The sequence below is a fragment of the Pipra filicauda genome, unplaced genomic scaffold (assembly GCF_003945595.2).
Source record: "Pipra filicauda isolate LSUMZ 115617 unplaced genomic scaffold, ASM394559v2 scaffold208_size1342795_pilon, whole genome shotgun sequence".
NCBI lineage: Eukaryota > Metazoa > Chordata > Aves > Passeriformes > Pipridae > Pipra > Pipra filicauda.
Genome location: NW_024104319.1, coordinates 241,890 through 263,185, shown reverse-complemented (window position 1 = coordinate 263,185; position 21,296 = coordinate 241,890). Strand labels below are relative to the sequence as shown.

Below are 21,296 nucleotides of genomic sequence, written 5' to 3'. Positions count from 1 at the left end.
CTCCCATCTAGGCTACAATATTCCAAACACAGTTGATGCCACAGCACACCATGCTGAAAGCTGAAGTCAATCTAGATGACACCTACTGCTCCTTTCCATTAACAGATCTAGTAGTTTTAATACTGAAAGCAAACAGGTTTGTCAAGCAGGATTTACCCAGGGTAAATGCACACCGAGTACTTAGTAATCATTGCTCTCAGGCTTCTTCCATGCTCCCTCACGGAGCCTGATCTCTTTTCTTCCCTTCTCACCCCCAACACTATCATCACACTGTCCCTTTAAGAATTGCTCCACAATTTCAGGACCTGGCAAGGCAATGTCCTTGTCATAGAGTCAAAAATGGGGGTAGAGACAAGAAGTGAGAGAATCAAAAGTTTTTGTAACATGAACCAAGTGTTAAGATGATTGAAAACAGGTCAGTTGAAGCACCAAACAAAGTGCAATGTTCCATACTTCTGCAGCAGGTAAAGATTTGAGACTGCCCACACCTGCTTTTCAGACATTTCTACACACACACACATGCCAAAAAGAGCTCGCAAAAAGTACTTGATTTCTCCCAAAGGCAAGTGTATATGCTGTAAGTGTGAGAGAGAATTCTGTGGTTGGGATCTAGGAAATCCTACCTGCCAAAGCTGGGATGGTGACTTTGTTCCACTCCCACGGCTGATCATACTCATCTGCAGGCCTGTCGTCATCCTGTGGCAATTTGCTTTCTCGTAAACGGTGACTCACCACACTTTCGGAATCAGATTCCACACCACTGCCTTCTGGTTCATAGGGTGTGTCATAGAGCTGCATGTTTTTCTGATGGGACTTCATGCCTTCCTGCTGTTGAAACTCTGTTGGCAAGAAGGAAAATTGCATCAGAATCACTACTAACCATGTCTTATCATTATAGTCTATAATTTTAGAGCATTCAACTTCCACCCATTTCTTAACAGCCACATAATTATAGAGATGACAAGCTTGTACAAGACTTCTAAATTCTACCTCTACATTGGTAGCTGGCTGGAAGCAAAAGTTTGCTCCAGCTAACAACCACAGCACAGTCTCATGCCTCCAACAACATTTCCCAGCTTGTCCAGAGCTAGACTGCAGGAAGTACACAAACCCTGTCAGCCTGTATAAAGCACACTTGGAAGCAACTGTACATAAGTTCCCAAGAACACTGAAATTTTTGTAAAGAGATTGTTCTGAAATACAATTTGAAGCTAAAAAGATCATAAAAAAATAAATCTCACAGTATAATTATACATGCTGATAAAAAAAACCAATTGTCTGCATTTATGCCTACAGAGTATCAGCAAAAAATTAACTAGGACTAGAGTAAGGACACTAAGCAAAAGCATTGGTAACTACCGCTTAGCTCACATTAAGGGGATTTAACAGCAGCTCTCAGCTGCGGGAAAAGCAGTCAGAACCAAACCCTTCTAGGGCAGAGTCAGTAGATACAATAAGGAGAAACAGATATAAAATGTAGCTCAAGAGTTCCAAGGGGTATGTTGCAGGAACCTTCCTCCCCTGGTGTGTAGTGCAGCCCTGGAACAGGTCACCAGGTGGGTCACGGGAGGGGTCTCCACTCTTTGGAGTTTGCAGAGCCTGGGCTAGGCAAAGGCAGCCACAGTCACCACATCCCCGATACAAAACTGGGTGGAGTGGGTGATAGGCCAGATGGCTGTGCTACCATTTCAGAGGGACCTGGAGACTCTGGAAAACTGCGGGCTAACAGGCTGGAAAGCTGCTCAGCAGAGAAGGGCGTTGGGGTCCTATATGACAGCAGGTTGAACATGAGCCAGCAATGCACCCTCATGGATAAAGAGGGACAATGCTAACCTGGGATTAGGAATTTTGAAAGCAGATCAAGGGATGTGATTCTTCCCCTCTACTCAGCATTGGTGGGGTCACAACTGGACTGCTGGGTCTGTTTCTCATGTCCCCAGCGCAAGAAAGACATAGAAAGACTGCAGCAAATTTCAGCAAAAGGCCATGAAGCTTGATAATGGGACTGGAGCACTTTTCACACAAGGAGAGGATGAGAGACCTGAGACTGGTTAGCCAGCAGAAAATAACTCTTAGTGGGGACATTATCAATGCATATAAATACCTGATGGAAGAGAGTGAAGATGGAAACAGACTTTTATTGGCAGTGCCCAGTGACAGGACCAGATGCAGTAAGCACAAGTCAAAATACATGCAATTCCATCTGAACACAAGAAGACATTTTTTAACTGTGATAATGGTCTAACACTGAAACAGGTTGCCTAGAGAAGCTGTGAGATCTCTACTTGTGGAAATAATCAACATATGACTGGACACAGCTGTGGGCAACCTACTCGAGCTGACTCTGCTTGAACAGGGTTTTTTGTTAGATGATATTAAGAGTTCCCTTTCAACCTCAGATGTTCTGTGATTATATTTACCACTGCAAGGACAAAGTAGGAATGTCAATAATTGTAGAAAATTGCAAAGTTACAAAAAAAAAAAAAAAGACTCAGTCCGAGAACTTTTTAACCCACAAATGAAGTAAAGATTTAGAGTAGTTCTCTCCGTTAGTGTAACAAAAGTCGTTCATCAATTAATCTATCAGCAGAACATTATAACCAAGTAATTTCTCCAAACCATTTCAAAGTACTGTGAAAGTCTGCAAAATGACAGTGCAATTCCTTGGGAAAAAATATTTAGTTTATACATTACAAATACAGTAAACGCGAAGAGATATACACCAAAACTGATGATGCAAATACAAGCAAGATAGGTCCTGCTAATTCCTAGTTATGAACAGCCACATCACCCCCTTTCAATACAAGCAAAACCTACAAAATGCCATCTTTAAAGGGTAGCTTATTTGAAAAAAAGGCTTTAAAGCTTTTAAAAAACCACAGTCCTTGTATTTCAGCTCTTCTTTGAAAAGAATTTTGCTCAAGAAAAAATGCTGCTCTGAGAAAAAACTGTATTAGAAAGAATTCACAGCTGATACTCTCTAGAATATTCCTAGATCAGAAAGATAAACATTTTATTTCTTCTAAAGTCAGGAATGTGGTATGTATCTGTTTGTCTTTCAGTACCATGAAGCCAGTAACTCGTACACAAAGAAATGTGCATTTCTGTGGAACAGAAGCCATGATCCTACCAAATCAATTATAGGTGCCAAACACAAACCTGTGTGCCAAAACACAGTTAGGCTACTGGCTCCTTTTGTGTGAGTACATTTCAATACAGGACTCCTTGATCAACATTTGTCTTTTACCCAGAGGATCAAAGCATCAGACTGCACAGAAAGTTTACTGGGAAACAGAAGGTGATTCATGTTCAGGGACCACAATTAGAAAAATGACAAATATTTGATCCTAAAGTAGAAAAGTTTTTCTAGGAAAAACTAAAACCTACAGAGAGTGAAGTGGAAGAACAACATATACACGTATATACAAAACTATATCTGTTTATACACATACACTTACACACACGTTTACATAGCATCTCTTTTATAAAGCTTCCTATAAATATGCTTGAAAGTTCATCTTGAAGAGTATGTGTAAATAAAAGTAATTTTACTAAAAGTTAAATCAGAAAAAGTTCCTTTCCATAAGTTACAGCACAGCTGAATCTGTACCAGAAGCAGTTTTAGAATTATACACACTGATATGTCAGTGCGCACTTGACATTTAAGAATCAGATAGTGGAAGACAACAGAACATTTGTGATGAAGCATTTCTCATGGTTTTCAAACAGTCTGTAATAATGACAGCTCTAAGGGCTACAATAGTCACTGGAATGACTAAAAATCCAAAACTCTGTTAATTTATTTTTTAAAAATATTTTTCACTTTTATCAATTGTATAATTTGAATTCTTACTACTGGTGAAGTATATTTTTATAGAATTATGTGCATTAAGTTCATACCCATTAGAAGGAGAAACAACTGAAGTTCTGAAAGCACTAATTTTGCTAGCAGGCTGGAAGACTCCCACAAAAAATTTTTATTCTCACAGATTAGAAGTTATGACAGAATTAGGCTCCAGAAGTTTGGGCTCCTGTGTAAAATCAAAAACCTGACCAATAAGGTACAGAAACTGAGAGAAGATTATGATATACAAGACTCAACTTGACATTCCTCTTCCCATTCAGTGAACAATTCTGACACTCACATATAGAACAGAGCTCCAATGGATAAGCAAGTAACCTCATGGTAACCTTTCCAGCAGCCACACTAAATGCCTTAATAGCCCTAAATAATGTAAGAGCATTAGTCATAGGTGCACCATATTCCTGATGGGAGTGTGGAGAGAATTAGGGGATATATCATCAAGAAAATAGAACAACTAAGAAGCCAATAAAAGGAAACATTGAACACATTACTACTTGCTTACAAAACCCATTAGGTGAGCTTCTACAGCTTGCTTTCCAAAAGGATTTGACAGACAACAAAACAACCAGATTATTCTGTAATGGTCAGATACCAATAGATATTTCCTTCATTCATGCATGCAGTAACAAGAGGTCAGTGTAGCTGCACTCTTAAAAGGAAGTTCTGATAACATAAAATCCCATTTTCCCAAATCAAGTACATCTCTGTCACCAGGCAGTAGTAAACTCACTGCCATTTTACATCCCCTTTGCAACATTTGTTTTGATGAAACACAAGACAAGCAAAATGCAGGAATCCTCCTGCCACAGTTGTGTAAGTAAATGTCAGACACAGAAAGATTCCCCAAAGTTAAGCACTTGCAAGAGTTTTTGTTTTCCTATCTGGTGAAAAACAATGAGCTAGATTCTGTTGGGTAGGTTAGGAATCAAAGCCAGGTTCCTGCACCACACAGTAGGAGCACACTGTGCTTGCCTACATCCAATATGCAGAAAGAGTCTTAATCTGCAGGAGACAAAAGCACTAAGCTGTATTAATTCCCTGGGGTTTTTTCAACCTACTCTACTATTCTGTTGCGAAATATAGAATAACTTTTTTCTTTTAAACATTTTGTTAAAAATTTCTTTTAAATATTTTACATGCAACAAATCACAGCATCGGTGGCAACACAGACATAGGTGCTTCTTTATCACTCTGAAAGCAAACAGTACTTTATGGATGCCCCACTGAAAAAAAGAGAGATCTACAACGTAATTGGGTACAGTCACATTAACTTATAGATTAATCAAGAGCAGCACAATAAAGCTGTTTTGACTCACCATTACGTCAGATTTCAAAGTGTACTGACCCACACATGTCCGGTGAAAATGAGATAAGCCAAACCCATCTCCATCTCAGCTACAGCTTTCAAGACTGGTGCAGGATTTAATATTACAGTCCTACCACCTCCTCAGGTGTTTTATCTTAGCTAACAGCCCTATCCTAGTAAGACAAATCTGATTATGAAGGTAACATGCTGGAAACAGTACTGCGAACTTTCAGAAATCTAGCACTGAAATTGTGTTTTAAACAAAGTACAAGGGCTATATCCACAAGGGCTCTGTACCTGATAAGTCTAAGAACAGCACTCAGGACAGATAACAGAATCCTACTGATGGGATTTTACAGAGCACACTTAGTTGCACCCATTTCCATTCAACTACACCACCCACTACAGAGTTTAAATTGGCCATAATGCTGAATAAAGCTTCACTCTATTTCCTAAAGCATTGGACAAAATACTCGAAAACATTACTAACCTCAACAAGCGGCTGTTGATAGAAACCCTTTAATGTAAATACAATGATTTTTAAAGGCCACTTTTGCGTGCTCTTGAGTTTTTTCAGATACACAGCTATTTGAAGGAAGCCCAGCAGATTTTTCATTCATTCATTTAACACACATTAGCATGTAAACACTATGCTGGAATAAGACTGTACAGCGCACAGCTGTCAAGCTGTCAGCTTTAAGAATTTCTGTCCTCCTATCTCTGCATTCAGACCACAGGTCTCCTCCAGATGGTTGCTTCTCTTCTGCTCTCTTCCCCAAAGTCAGCATTTAAACAGCTTCAATCCTAGTGATCTGGATTTACTTTCCCACTAACCAAATAAAAAGCACAACCTGCTGTTAACTACACACAAAACTATAACCAACGTACAGCGAATACCACTGTGATACTATTCTCATTGAGTACATTTGCATCACTCAAATCTACCAGGTAATTCCAGTGGCAAGGGTCTTAGCATTGAAGCAACTTTATCTGGAACTCACACAAGTTTTCAAGGCACACAGACCTAACACATCATCAGAAAGATATGGATATTTAATTAAAGCAAGCAAGCAAACACCAATATCCTGCTAGAGTCTACCTCTTGCATCTTGTTCTCCTGTATAGACAAAATGCCCCACAGGGAGAGGGAGCCCTTCAGCAGTGAGAGAACAGGCTAACCTATCTTCAACTAGAATAGTCAGAGCAGAACTTTTGGAATGTGGGTTCAAACATTTTATATTCAAAAGCCCCAGAAGGGCAGTCTGCAAAGCGTTTGGAGGACCTGCTATAAGGACACCAGCTTTCTATGGATAAGTCTGGGAAAACAAGAACACCATATTCAAAAGTACCTGAAAACATAACTCAAGAACAAAGCCTGTTCTTGACAACAGCAACTTGTGTTCCTTGTATTCTGATCTGCCATTGAAAACAAGAAATTATCAGTGGTAGCAGAAAGAAACTTGAAAATGATCAGGTTCACATTGAGAGGTACTGATGAATATCTGATGCATCCCTCTCCAACATTATCCTGACAGCCTGGCAATCTCTAGCAGGTGAATGTCACATCTGATCACAGAAAGTCAAGTCACATCTGCACGAGTTCTTCCTTTTAAGGAACAGGCTTTTGTGTAGTGGCCCAAGCCTCTACTTTCCATGTGTTCTGCTCTTGAGATTTCCAGTGGAAAACCACTGAACTGGCAAGTAATCACATTAAACGGCAGTGAGTTGTTTGCTCCAGGTGCATGGGTAGGCAGCACATCAACCAATAATTTGCCAGTTTTCCAGAAGCATAAGACAGATACTAATGCAAAGATTACACTTACACAAGAACATTTGCTTCCAGTGAATCCATTTCCACATAAACAGGTCAAAATAATTAGCCAACTGCTTACTCAATCCAAGCCTCACCATTAATGTTTCTTTTCACATCCACTGTGGAAAGATAATCTGGAAATATTTTAGGACTCATTGTATGGAATTCTCATTGTATTACTGCAAAGTCTATTCATAAGAGAAGCTAAGTTTTACCTCTGCTCAAATTTCACCTCAGGTCCCCAGAAATCAAATTGCTTTCTACTCTGCTTCCAGAGCCAGCTGGATGCCTCCAACTGCTGGGACACAAGGGAACACCAATAATATTGCAATGGCAGGGAGGGCTGTTCTGCTTTGAGACTGCAGCAACTGCTGCCGAGCGGTGATGATTCCAGATTTTGCTGCAGGAAAAGCTGGATATGAGAAGACCTTCCCTCATCTTTTCTTCTGAACAGAAGCCAAGTGACTCAGAAGTGAGCCACTTTCCAGGAACAAACAACTGATATTTGCTCCCCTGCCTTGATGTGAAGGCTTGGCATAACCTCTTGCTGTGAAAAGCAATGTCTTCAAATGGCCTGAATCATGCTGGAAGTACTACTGAAGTCCAAGTATGACTCATTACCCCAGGAAGAAGCATTCAAAGCAACTTTACATTCCAACAGCCCTGATAAAGAAAAGTTATTAGGCCAGTCAGAGCAGGGGCAGGCTTATTTATGATAAGTATCAATAAACCAGAAACAAAAAACATTAATATTTTCCACAGAAGGTACGTACTGAATTAAAACAAACAAGCAACCGTACCCTGCCCAAGAAGACAGGAAGCACACATTTGTCTTTATGGGAGGGGAGGGGAAGAGGAGGGGTGGGAGTTGGTGGAGTTGAAGGAGGCTGATTAAGAAAACAAAGCACATGGAAAAAAACCCTAAATCCTGGTGGCCTGGAAGAACAGCAGTACAGCTTCTAAAGGATGTCAAAATTGTCCTTGGAGACATATTTGTCTTATGGTACAGCAAGGAAATAAAAAAAATAAATGTCTTTTCTCTTCTGAAGGCAGTTTATTCTATAAAGTCTTCCCCCTCAACACCTAATTGTCTGTTAAATAAGCAGTGATTAAACACTCTAACTGCCATCTTAAAATTCTTAATTTTTGCAGACTTTGCCTCTTTGGAACTGCTTTGAGGCTGCTTACCTACTTACTCCATACACATTTCTCAGTAAGGCACAAAAGAGGATTAGGGATGCCCTTTTTATTTAAGGCAAGGGGAAAGAGAATTCAAGAAATCTTCACCAGACTGTACATTTATTGCTGCCTGGCCAAGAGCCAACTCCAGATGCTGCTACCAACCATCTGCATCATAGTGCTGTTGCCAGATCCATGGTTTGCTCATAGGTTTTTCTTGATCTTTCTGATCAGGATCACTGACCTTTGGGGTTCACGGATCACTGTTCCATAGGCTAAATGGAGCAATTCAAGTGGCAACAACTCAAAACAGAGACCTTAGCTCAACCAAAATTTGAGATCCTCATTCCACAATATGAAGCTTCTAAGCTGCGTAAAAGAGCTTGTGATAAGGGGGGATGGAAGCCCTCTGAGAAACAGAGGGCAGTGCTGGTATTTTCATGTACACCAGTTAGTACAATGGTTCTCATCAGCCTATGACACAAACTACGGTGCCCCAAAAGGCTTAAGATTAGCACAAACAGAATCAATTCTCCTTGAAAGTGACTGTAACACCAAAGTCATGCCTATTTTAAAGATGTTAAAACTCTCCAGAGAAGCTTGTACCAAATATGACTATCTCCTGAAGTTAGATCAGTCTTGTGACTCATGACTGCTACTGATGCTCCCAATGGCCTTGCCAGCTCTCTTCAGGAACACAGTATCTCACCTTCACAGGAATCACCTCGAGAGGGGAAAGGAGTGGAAGAAGAACCCATTCATAATGTAAATGCCATTCAACACTTACACAGAAGGAAGATATCTTCTTGAATCATGTCTGCCTGTGAAAGTCTCTGCTTGCTGAAAGCTTACTGAAAAGAATCAAATGAGATAAGCACTGATCAAAATGATTCTTTAGTGAGTATAAATATTTATACACATTTACATATTCAGGACAATATTGCAAGGAATAACTAGATGTGAGTAAAAGCGAGTTTATAGGACCAAGACAAAGTATGCAATTATTTCCCCGACAGCTGGAGGCTTAAATTCAATGAGAATTATGCAGAGGGGAGTTATCTTTTCTGCATGTAACTAACTTTGAACATGGCTTTACTAAGGATGGGGAGAGGACAGAGAAGAAAGGTAAGTGGATAGAGGCCTCCCTCCAGACTTCCTCCCCACTATGCCCTATGATACATATAGTGGGGAAGAAGGTGCCTACAGGTACAACTGGTATGACAGAGTGAGGCAGCAGACTCATGCAGCCAGAAGAAATGCCATAACTGATTTAACAAAGACAGATTGGATGTGTTCAGCCAGATGAGATATGTTCTTATCTTCTTTTAGGCACCTGCATTCCCCACAGAGAGTACAAGGCAGAGAGAAGAACTGCTGCTTAAAAACTCCTGTAGTAGATTTATTCCATAGACATGGTGGCTATATGGTTAAAAGGAACACAGAGATGTAAATTGTATATTGTTTTTAATGAAACATCCAGCCTCTGAATTATTGTGTCACTATGATTTAAAAAAACAAAACCAACCAGCCAATAAAAAACAAACCCAAAAAACCCCCAACTGCCAGCTCTAAACAGCCTGAAATTTCCCTAATTACTAATGCCCATTATTTAATCTTTGTTAGTAATTTTTTTTTTTTTAAGAAAAATGCTAAGAAAACAAAGAGAAGTCAAACCTTTGGAAGTGGTATCTGATGAATTTACAAGAGATCTTTCCCTGACCAGAATTCCAGAAAGAGCAGGCACTATCAGCACTGTTTGTTTCTTTGGTGGGACTTAAAAGCCACACAGCATGTGGGTTTTTTCCTGTTCTTTGAAAGGAACAGCCACAGTGATTATTTGCCACAGCAATCATTTGCAATTTTGCCTACTTTTACATGCTTTCCCTGAGGGAAGTGGTGTCCTAGTTGCAATCTTTCTGTTCTGTCACTCAAGATGAGCTACCTGCACCATCTAGGAACTCTCATCGGCATCTAAATACCTAATGAAGACTAATCACCACCTCTTGGATGTAAAAGCTTTCACATAACTCCAAATACTAAACTCCAATGTAAACTCTAAGTCCAGCACAGTCCTGCACATGCATACAGCGAGGATCATGAATGTAGGGCACAAAAGATGATCTACAACCTTCACACGATTAGACCAATATAGTTGCTCAGTTGTCATTACACACAGCCATAGATTTTACTCATCACATTACAAGGCTTTGCATGCAGTAAAAGACAGCTGACAGCACAGAAAAAGTGACAGGGATATAAACATTGAAATTATTGGGAAAATGTTTCAACTTATCCCCTTTGGCCTATGATCTCTTTACTCATTGAGTCAGCTAGGTCAGCAAGAGATTGATGGGAGGAGAAGCTTGTGTATAGAATTTTTAGGATTTCAAATACTACACACTGAGCTGTGCGGCTGCTAATAATCAGTACCTTGCATCTGTTTGCAGCTTTGTCTGTAGTTATTATACTGCTCAGACAAACCCTGAATAGATGCCAACTCTTAGTTGAAAGCCCACTTGCAGAGTAGTAAGTTAGTTACACGGGGTTGGTTTTTCCCCTCGGACACATCATCACTCAAGAGCATTTGTACTTTAACAGATACATAACAACAGCAAATAAATCTGGTTAGCATTCAGCACAGGATCATTAAAAACCGACCCTTTAAGACAGCAAATGACAGTCATGCAGAAACACCATAAATCAGTACTTTTCCACTTCTTGCAATAGAAGTATCACAAATTCTGGAGAGTAATATTTGACATTTTCCACTTGGATCAAGTCATAAAATGTCATGCTATAAAAATCCATTACAGACATGATCCTGATACATACAACTGAGTCAATACTTTCTGGTAATTTTTCCAGTTACACTCTCATTTTCCAATATGCATCTCTAAACCACTAAGCAGTGGGCATACAAATATTTTCAATGTGCAAAACCACACCCAAGGAGACAATTGTGGAAAGCTGTGGTTTTTGCTGGGTATTTTATTTGCTTTTAAAGAAAGATAAAAAAAGAGCCTTTAAAATATGGTTAAGAGAGACTGTTTGTTGACATACTACCATGATGCCAAGTTTTCTCAGCAGCAGCAGATCTCACAGCCAAAGTCAAGGGCAATAGTAAGTGCTTTACTCAGCTTTATGTACAAAATCAAGGGTATATCTGAAAGACATCACCTTTTTTTAAAACTTTGTCTCCCTCTTCCCTTTCTATTTTATTTGAGGCAGCAGCACAGACACCTTCTAGACAATTTCAAGCTGCATTACAGCCATAACAGTCGCTGCAGGACTTGCTTAGGAAAAGCTCACAAGGGCTCAAGCTGTGTCATCACATTTTTCTGCCTTGCAGCCCATCCCAGGCAAGCAGAACTGTCTGACAGACCATACAAGAGACATGAGCTAGAACCGCACAAGAGCCACAAAATCCACTGTGTCATCATGCAGATTTTCTAATTACCCACTCCACAGAAAATGAATTCAAAACTGAGAGCATGCCCAGAGTTCCTTCAGGCAAGCCTCACTTCCCTAGGTTTACCTGGGTTGTTCTTAATTGTTAGTTTGACCTGCAACAGCATCAGTTTTGCGTGCCTTCATCCTGCTTCATAAAACCAAAATATATGTGAACTCTCCCACTCCAAGCCATCAACATATGGAACCGAACGAGGCAGAACCAGGAACAAGCTCCGATGAAGGCTGAATATTTCTGTCTCCTTTCTGCACATGTTGTTATTACTCAAGGAATTCGGTCACAGTAGCACAGTACAGTCCACCAGAAAGCAGAAACACAATGTAGGCTTCCTAGGTCTTTACCTGAGTAGGAATAACAGAAATAAATGCACATATCAGCACACCAACACACACTAAAACCAGACAGGCTTACCTGATCCCAGCCAGAAAGAGCAGGCTGCTCCCACAGACAATAGCCTCTAACAATTTTAGCAGCTGGAATGGTAATCAACAGCTGAGTTTGCACAGATGTTTGAGCTCCTCCAAAAGAGCACTGTCAAGCAGAGTTCTTCATAGCCAGAAACCAGAGAAGGAGAGAAGCTGTATGTTGTTGCCAGCCTACATAAAATGCACAGAGCACAAAAGTTGTGTTTCTCACCACTTCCCACCGAAGTTTAAAGTTCATTTTATGACACTGCTGTGAAGCCAGTGTTGTAATGTTGGTAAACTGATGTGGCGAGATGTTCAGTCTCTGTGGCAAAAGCAGACACAGAACTGGCCGAATCTTCAACTCTCATTTACTTTTAGGGACAAGCAAACACCTGGTTTGGGTTACAAAACTGAAAAAGGCACAGGAGAAGTTTCAGCTACTACATTACAGCTGATGTCAGAAACAGACTCTGTTTACTGAAGTTTTCACTCATATTTTGCCACCAGGGACTTCTGGAGTTTGGATGCAAAACCAGGAGGCAAAAATTTTATTCATTTACCAGCAAGTTAAGCACAAAAAAGATGACGAAACAGCACAGCTGAAGGGGTACCTTGTTCATTCCAAGAACTACTCTATTTACTTTACCACATGCTTAACTAACACTTCCTGTACCAGCTTGTTTGAGCTTACTTAACTCTTCTCTACAGTGCAGATAAAAAATCAAAAGTGATTGGAGTAAAAGAGAATATAATATGAAAGAATGATTGAGAAAGTACTTCTGAGAAAAAAATCCTCACTAGTTTAGGGGGAAAAAAAGGAGCCTTGCAGGACCTTTGACAAACACAGATAACTGGGGAAAGGGTAGAAATTCCTTCTAACTCCACAGCACATGTCATGTCCACTAGCTGTCTTAAAAAAAAAAATAAATCGAGGTTTGGGTAGAAATATCTATTCCCAGGATTGTAATTCTGGCACTAACTTGCTTATTAAAATGCTACTCTTAAGCATTTTCACATTTTCTTTGACTGAGTACCTCTTTGCAAAAAATAAGAGGAAAGAGAAGAGGAAAACAAAGCATAATTTTGAAGATGCATGCAAGTGCAACAAGGCAATTTTATCTCAATTTTTTGTCCTAAGTGCCAGTCTCATTTTTTTCATTTAGTATCACTTTTCCAGCTCCATTTAACAAATCTCTGTAATGCTCATCAGCAACAGTCCACACCTCTCACACTGCTGACTCTTCATATAACAAATCCTTTCCATTCTCCTCTTGAGCTATGTTGCAGAAGACAATAGAATTGGGAGCAGTTTGAAAAGATGGAAGGCTGAACTGACAAGCTGGCAAGATGTACCTCTGATATCTCCCTGCCTAATAAAATGACACTCCTCTCAGTCAGACCGAAAAGTGAGTTTAGAGTGCTTCCTTCCTTTGCCATGGCAGACACAGTGGTATCAGTCATCTACACTTCCATCACACTTCCAGCTGGAAAGCACCCAGAATTCCTGCCAACAGAGTCCAGAAGTGCATATACAGGCCCAGTCTAGCCTGCAAGCCCATCTGTTCAGCCTTTGCTCCTTCCTCCCAAGAAGTGATAGTGAACAGCTGTCAGGAACTGTACTCCCTTGCTGCAACAGCATGCTTTCAGCATGCATACTGCCCATCTAGTGTTACCTCCAGAAAACTGGGATATTTATGGATGAGCCCCTGTTCAGATACATTTCAGCAGGCTGCTTCCTTATGCCTCACAGTCACCTGTCTGGTCTTTCCAGTGATAAAGTTTAAAAAGATCAATACTGGGAGCATACTGTCATGGTGTCAAAGCTGGAAATGGACTGAGACTAAAAAAACATGAATTCCAGCAAGCTAGTCTGGGATATCTGGATTCTCACAGCCATTTCTCACTTTCACAGATTAGCTGTAGGATCATAGGATAAGCCAGGTTAAACAAGATCCCAGGAAGTCATCTTGTTCAAAGCAGGGTTTAGCTATGAGGTCAGACGAGATTACTTAGGTTCTGGTTCCTCAGTCCAGTCTTGAAAGATTCCGAAGATGGAGACTACATAATCTCAGAAGGCAATCTTCTCCACAATTTGACTGCCCTCAGTTATTTTTTCCATTGTATTCAATGAACCTCTTATTTCTGTTTATGTAACCCTTTCCAAGCATGGAAAGACAGATGGAACACTGACCAAATCAGAAGGAATTGCAGTCTGCAGATTTTGAAGGGAAAATGCAAAACAGTTTCATTTTTAATTTACTTCGTCCAGTTAAAGGGTTTACAAAACTCACACAAATCTTTACAGATCCCTTAGCTGCCACATGCCTTCATGCATAGGCATATACTACCTAAGAGAATCCTTTGCAGTAAAGGAAATTCATCTCTTCTATCCCACTAGATGACTAGAGCAGTGAGACATCTTCAAATTCAACACACCTGGTACTAGGGGGTAGGGATGGGAAGAAGAAAGAGGAAATGAAATGGGAGAGAGATTAAAAGGACCTTGAACAGAGCAGCAGCAAGTTGCTTAATCCAGCAAGACACGAAATGAGGAAAAAAAGGACCTCTTTCCCCTCTGTAGCCAAAAGAATACCAACCTTCCACTGAATTCAGACTACTGAATTCTTCTCACTCAAGGGTCACAGTTTTCTTTTTTGTATTTCTCAAGAGACAGCTGCTGGAGTTCTAAAATCACAGATCCTCTCAGACCACATAGACTTCAGTGCTTCTCAAACTGCTGCCAGAAGCACTGCTGTCTTGAAGTGACGGGCAATTCCCGTCCAATATTAAATGGACTACTGTTCTTAAGTAACCTAAAAACTTGAAACTTATCTGAGGGGGTAGAGAGAAGACCTGTGGTAACTGGCAGGTGAAAACAGACACAGATTCAAAGTACCATATTAAGAAACTGAAATACAACCCCCTATGGCAAAGGCAATGCTCCATTCTAACGACATGTAGGCACCAAGGAATAAGCACTTTCAAACATTGCAGATGTTGCTCGTACTAGGAAAGCAGACAGGTTTTGTCAAAATAATGCTCTTGATCAAAGTGGCTTGAAACTCCTGCTTCTTTATCAACATGAGTCTTCCAGAATGCAGACAAGGGATTAATAGCATTTTAAGCTCATTGGTTTCTCTTTCCCAACCACCAAAGCATCCATTCCTTCATTTTGCTTTCTGTGGAAGAACATAGGCCAGACTCAGACAGTGAGCAAGTAAATTGCATGAATGAAGTTACATCGCTTCTACATGTACCCTCAACTAGTCTACTAGGATGCTGACCTATCTTAAAGTTCTGGACATCTTGTTTCCTTTATTTTGGGCATAAGCTTTGTCTTAGTGAGAAGAAGTGGAAAGAAACAGGGAAGAACTCAATTGATATTCAGGCCTGTGATTCAAGTTTCACATTTAGTCCATTTCCAGACTACATCAAATCATAAAAGCAAGATGAGGGTGCTGACACAGGGGGGAAAAAAACCACAAACAAAACCAGTATTAAATTAAACATATAATATTAAACATTAGAGAGAATGCCTTAAATCTTTCTAAGAGAGGAGACATATTTAAAGAGAGAAATGCTATTAATTTTACGCACTACTGGTTTCCAGCCCAGTTATGCATCTAGTTACAGCAACCACAGCACAGTTTCTCCCAACACAAGAAACTAGGCTCTATACATTCTGGTCTTATCTTCTTGTAACCGTTGATGGGGTATGAAGTGCTCCATGAAGACAGGAAGAGAAGTACTGATCATCATGGCAACTAGACATGCTTCTAAACTGATCTGGCTTCACAGCACACATGGGATCTACTGCTTTGCTTACAGAGAAGGTAAGGAAGCAGATCCAGCACTATTTAAAACATGTCTCAGTTCAGGCACATCAGACTTAATGCTAAGGAAGAAGTTCTCTTCTGTAATTTTTCCTAGATGATTTATTTCCTTCAAATCATTGCTGAATGAAATCTCTTGTCCAAATTTCTAATTAAGTAAGAAACAACTTGAAATAGATGTTGAAGCCCAGGAGGTTTCTAACTAACATTACATCTAGCATACTTTAAAGAAGGAGTACAGCTGTTCAGAGCACATGTCCTCATTTCTAATGGGCTGTAGGGAATTCTGCACTACAGGACAGCAGCAGGTGACAGTAACACTAGCACTGTGTTCCAAATGATGGGTACGCTCGGAACACTTCAGACATCCCCATCTTTGTCAGTTCTAGGAAGAGCTCCCCAAGATTTCCAGTGCATCCCTATAGGAAATTCCCAACATGTAAATAAAGACATCTTGTTACTGGTTACAAGCTTACTTCTGTGTGCTATTGAACTTCTTCAGATCTCACCCAGTGGCTCTCCACATTGCAAATGCTGATTCGAGAACACATACACATCAAATTTCAAGAGTGAAGAGTTACCTTGCACTTTCCCTGACTTTTTAAAGGAAAAAATTATCCCCAAACTTGTTCTTCTAAAATGGCCAGCGTGTAGTCATATCCACACCATCTGGCAACAAGACAATAACTGTAATGATAGTGAGGAGTCCAGAATACCACATGAGGTGGACTGACAATGGGTCAGGTCAATTCTCATTTTGGGCTGATTTCTAGTCATGGTTAGCCTAGAGTTAGAGCCTTGAAGAGAATTAGAACTGGAACACACAAATGTAGGAACAAGAAAAGGGGCTTGAAGTTTTTTGAAAACTATGCCAGCTGTTGAGCTTAGTGGTCAAATATACTGCCTTTTCTGTTTTGGCTACGTTCAGCTGTTTGCCATGTTCAAATACTAGCGGACAGCAAATCTTAAGCAGAGCCATCACAGTGCTTAAAGGTTGGCTTGCTAGGCTCAGTGTCTTTCAGCAGGCCAGAAACATTCTTTCTACACTTCCCATGCTGTACGTGCTAATCAAGGCAACCTAATCAAAGCCTTTATCAAAGTAGTTATCATTGCTCTTTCTATATTATTTGCAGTTGTAAACTCAGTGCCAACAAGCAACATGCCAGAGGCCACCTGGTAAAGAATTTTACAGTATCTGACTCACCACCGATGTGCTGTAGTGACTATTCAGATGAAGTTACAGGCCTGAACAAAAAACCAACCTTTCTAGTTACAAGGGAAACTGACACCCAAGAGCTTTTGAAGTAGGTGCAGGTTCATGGGAATGCTGTTTTCTCCATACTCCCAGCATTTCTGTGATAGCTTGCATGAAGACTGAGCTACTTCTCCCAGCATGTCCATGGCTCGCTCCCAGTTAAGGCAGGTGCACGGCTTTTTTTAGGCTGCCTGTCATGCACTGGAGATTCCATTGTGATGCAGCCACAGACTCTTTCTTACGTCAGTCCCTAGAAAGAACCAGTGAGTGCAGGAAGGCATTTGCTCTTCCAACACTGTCTGCAACTAGAGAGGAGTCTCAGCTTTCTGCACCTCTGGAGGGAGGCAAAGCACAAAATCTCTAAGTGTGATCTAGTTAGACTTGCTCACTGCTGTTCTACTGCACAGCCAGCATGATACATACAGAGACAGGATGATAAATACATAGAAAAAGAAGAAAGGAAGAGGATGCTAATATTGTAAGCCTGTGAAAAAAGCTGTGTTTTTTCTTTTGGAATTTTCTCTAATATCCCCTCATTTCATTTTAAAAAGGCTCATTTTGGCAGAATGTTCATATTTATTAAGGCCTCTCCAGATGAAAACTCTGCCCTTTACTCATCAAGCACTTCCCTTACTTTATGCTCACTTTTGCTGATGGGGCAGATGTGTCATCACCTAGGTTGATGAATACACTGAATAACATAGGCAAGACAACAGGTATCTCTGTACCACGATCCAAACACTCTAGAGCATCCCTAGAAACAATTTCCAGCTCTTCAGGTCCAGTACACAGGTCCTTCACACACACCAGTTGCTCAGCCCTGGAGCGTGTATACAAGCTCATCTACTCAGTCTGTGAAACTTGAATTCAGCTTTCTATTATGTCCAGAAGCCCTTTTGTGACTTACTGGGATTTTCCAGTCTTCAACAGGTACTGGTAGCAGGCTTCTGAGTTGATTTGGGACTTACCCGATGCACATTGAGCTTTCCCTGATCTCATGTGTTAGCACAACCCACCTACAAAATCTAATACGTCCAGTTCCCAGGACAACTGTGTGACCAGCCTCCTGTGAGAAATGCATCAATAACAAAACTGATTTCCTTCTTCCTCAAATACCTGCTCTGGCTGTACAAAAGGAGATTTTTTTTTTTTATGTCCTGAGTAGCTTCTAAATTTATCCTGATCAGAAGAGAAGCCCAATGTATATTTTATTAATAGTGTTGTGACAGCCTTCTGAAGTCTGTTCACAACAGAGCATTTCCTTCATGAGGAATACCACATGGTATGTTACATCTCAGGGAAAGTACCTGTTTTCAGAAGTGCTACCCATTTAGGTCTACAGAATTCTGAAACACAAGACGAAGGTTTTCTCCCTGTCTACCTTATCTTTGAGGCAGATGCATGATCTAGAAGATGCCAGAACCCCATGAAGGGGGTCCCTGGCACAGTCCTAAGTCATACCTACAAAAGCAAAGGAAAAACATGGTGTACATTAGAACTTCCAGAGCACATACCTGAGGCATTTGTAGACCTCTAAGAAATCAAGGCACTGATGTACCACAGGCTTAACTCAAATTCCAAACTGTTACCCAAGGGCTTAGCTTGCCCTAACTCCCCATTCATAACCATTCTAGACAACAGAAAACACAGCTCCTGATCTGGAAAAAAACAGAAGTGATTTTGCTAAGAAACATTTTTCAAGGTAGGCATGCCCCTCGGATAATGCTTTTTACTTCCTTTCTCACCAAACAGCACCTCCCCTCACCCAGCCATTTTTGATAATGTGCTTCCAAATTATTTTGAGACTTGAAATGACCTATGACCTTAATTTTACTGTTTTTCAGTTAATTTTATTTAATAGCACGTACCATGCTAGGCACCTTGCACACAAGACATTGTGAGTTAGAAGCAAGGGGCTCTCTTCAAATCCAAGCAGCAAGGACAGCAGACAGTTCTTCATGCAACAACTTGGCTGACAGCATATCTCTGTCTGAGTGATGATCCAAAACTGGATCCCCCTCCAAAGGTGAGTTCTTTCATACAGCATATATAAGGCTGTGGTATAGACAGCCTTGACATGGCATTTGATTGCAAATGTTTCATGCAGTCTGAGGACTTCTCTTAATTCCTTCTGCAAGGCAGAGATGCCTGAAAAAGCTGCGTCAACATGTGCAGCTGTCAGGGGAACGTGGAAAGGCATACCCATAAGAGTATGGCTAGAATAGGACCTTATGACTTATAGGGGATTTTAAAGGGAAACAAATGCACATTTTCCCCAAGTATAGCCATAGTAATATCCATGAACTAAGTGCACCTTTTCTCCTCTCAGGTAAGGGATTACCACAGAAAACAGACCCCTCTCCGTGATTTGACATCTAGTGCAGACCGATGGAAGTAAATACTCAGGTGGAACTCAATTTCTCTTCCCCCAGCACTCCCTGTGAAGAATGGATGACAGAGCAGCACTGCCACTCTGACCTGACAGTATCTCAACCATTCACTTCTGGAATGTTCAAATGCAGCATCTCCAGCCACAGTTTCTCTGGACAACTCTTTCTCAAGCACGAACTAGTTTCTACACCTGATCGAAGCAATGATGCTTGGTTACAGGCTAGGTAAGGCAGCACAGGCTTGTTTCTGTGGCAGGACACACGTCATTGCAGCAGCTACAGACTGATACTACAGGGAAAGTAAGGTCCATCTAATTCTCGGGATCCATAGAAATCATCATCTTAGCTACGTCTGTTGCTCTCATGCATGCACGAATCTCACTCCACGTGTAGTCCATGACACAGTTTGTCAGATATTAACATCACAGAGAACTTCCTTCATACATATGTAGGTACACTGAGACATCAAATCTCCAAACAGGTTGTGGATAAGGCAAAGATACAACGCTGTTCCCATGGCTTTAGGTGCACACACAGCCAAGCAGAGACTCACACCACACAGCACATCAGGAACTGGATTCACAGGGGTTTTCTCTGAACCTCTGGCACAGACTTCCTGAAGACAGGACACTAATGAATATCACTACTAGCCAGCAGACGTGCTTGGCTGACAGGAGATGACAGCTTCTTATAAACATGCATTCGTTATCACCACGCTTTTCCTTAGCCTCAGGTCAAGCCTTCCTTCAAAAAGTCTTTCCAAAACTCTGCATAAAGGTTGCTTTCTTTCAGCCCTCACAACCACAGATCTGGCAAGACAGTGTTTTTGGAGGACACTATCAGCAGAAGAAACTTCAAGCCTGATTGAACCCAATTGAACACAGACAGCATAGAAACAGATAGACCATTAAATAATTAATTGAAATAATTAACTTTAAGGATTGCATTTTTTTTTCAAATTAAACATCAGCTCAGAACAAATTACATGACAACTGCAAGCCCACAAAGCTCTCAGGGAGAAAGGAGAAGTACTGAATGAAAATACTAGTTATTTCAGACATCATACATTTCTATTCAGGTGTAAGTTTACTTTCTCATATTGAAATCACAGGGTCTTATTTCATATGGACACCTGCTTTTGCCTAATCCTCTCCTAACTCAAGGAGCAGGTAACATGCACAAAAATTTTCAGCTCATATTTCAACTAGCCTTACTCCTGGTTTCCGGAATGCAAAGGTTTGGGTACAACAGTAACATGTTTTCTGTCTCTCCTACATTTCCTGCCTTCTGCTGGGGTATGCAAATTACTTCTCTCTGGGATTAACCCATTTTAAATACAGTCAGAAGGATTTAATCAGATTAGTCAAGCTAAACAGATAGCCATCTCATGTTCTTCTGTTCATCAGACAACAAAACCAACAAATAAACATAACAAACAAAGCAGTAAAGATTTTGAGGCCAATCAAACTGCAGTCAAAAGGTCTTCTTTAGAAGGTGCATATACATAATAGAACTCATCTGGTAAATAAAAACTGAACCTTTAAAAACTCTCCACAGGATGCCTTTGGATTTTCATTTGTCAAGTAAAGGGCAAAGGTAATACCTGACCAATAAAAAACCCCAAACACAAAACCACATGCTTGAATATAGTCAACACAACCTGACCTCATGGAGGTTTGCAGAAGACCTTCTCTATTTCTGTCTGCATTAGGACAAGATACCCGGATCTCAAAACACTAAACATCTTCATGGGTATATCAATCATCTTCTGCTGGCTCA

General features: G+C 40.6%; 1 protein-coding gene across 3 annotated transcripts in view; it reads right to left on the bottom strand.

Annotated features, from left to right (window-relative positions):
• SHB (SH2 domain containing adaptor protein B) overlaps positions 1-21,296 on the bottom strand; it is an 83,843-nt gene that overhangs the window by 47,184 nt on the left and 15,363 nt on the right. For all 3 annotated transcript variants that reach the window (XM_039380937.1, XM_039380936.1, XM_027745182.2), the window contains exon 3: positions 624-839. In XM_039380937.1, coding sequence (XP_039236871.1) covers positions 624-839 — 216 coding nt within the window. The remainder of the gene's footprint in view (positions 1-623; positions 840-21,296) is intronic.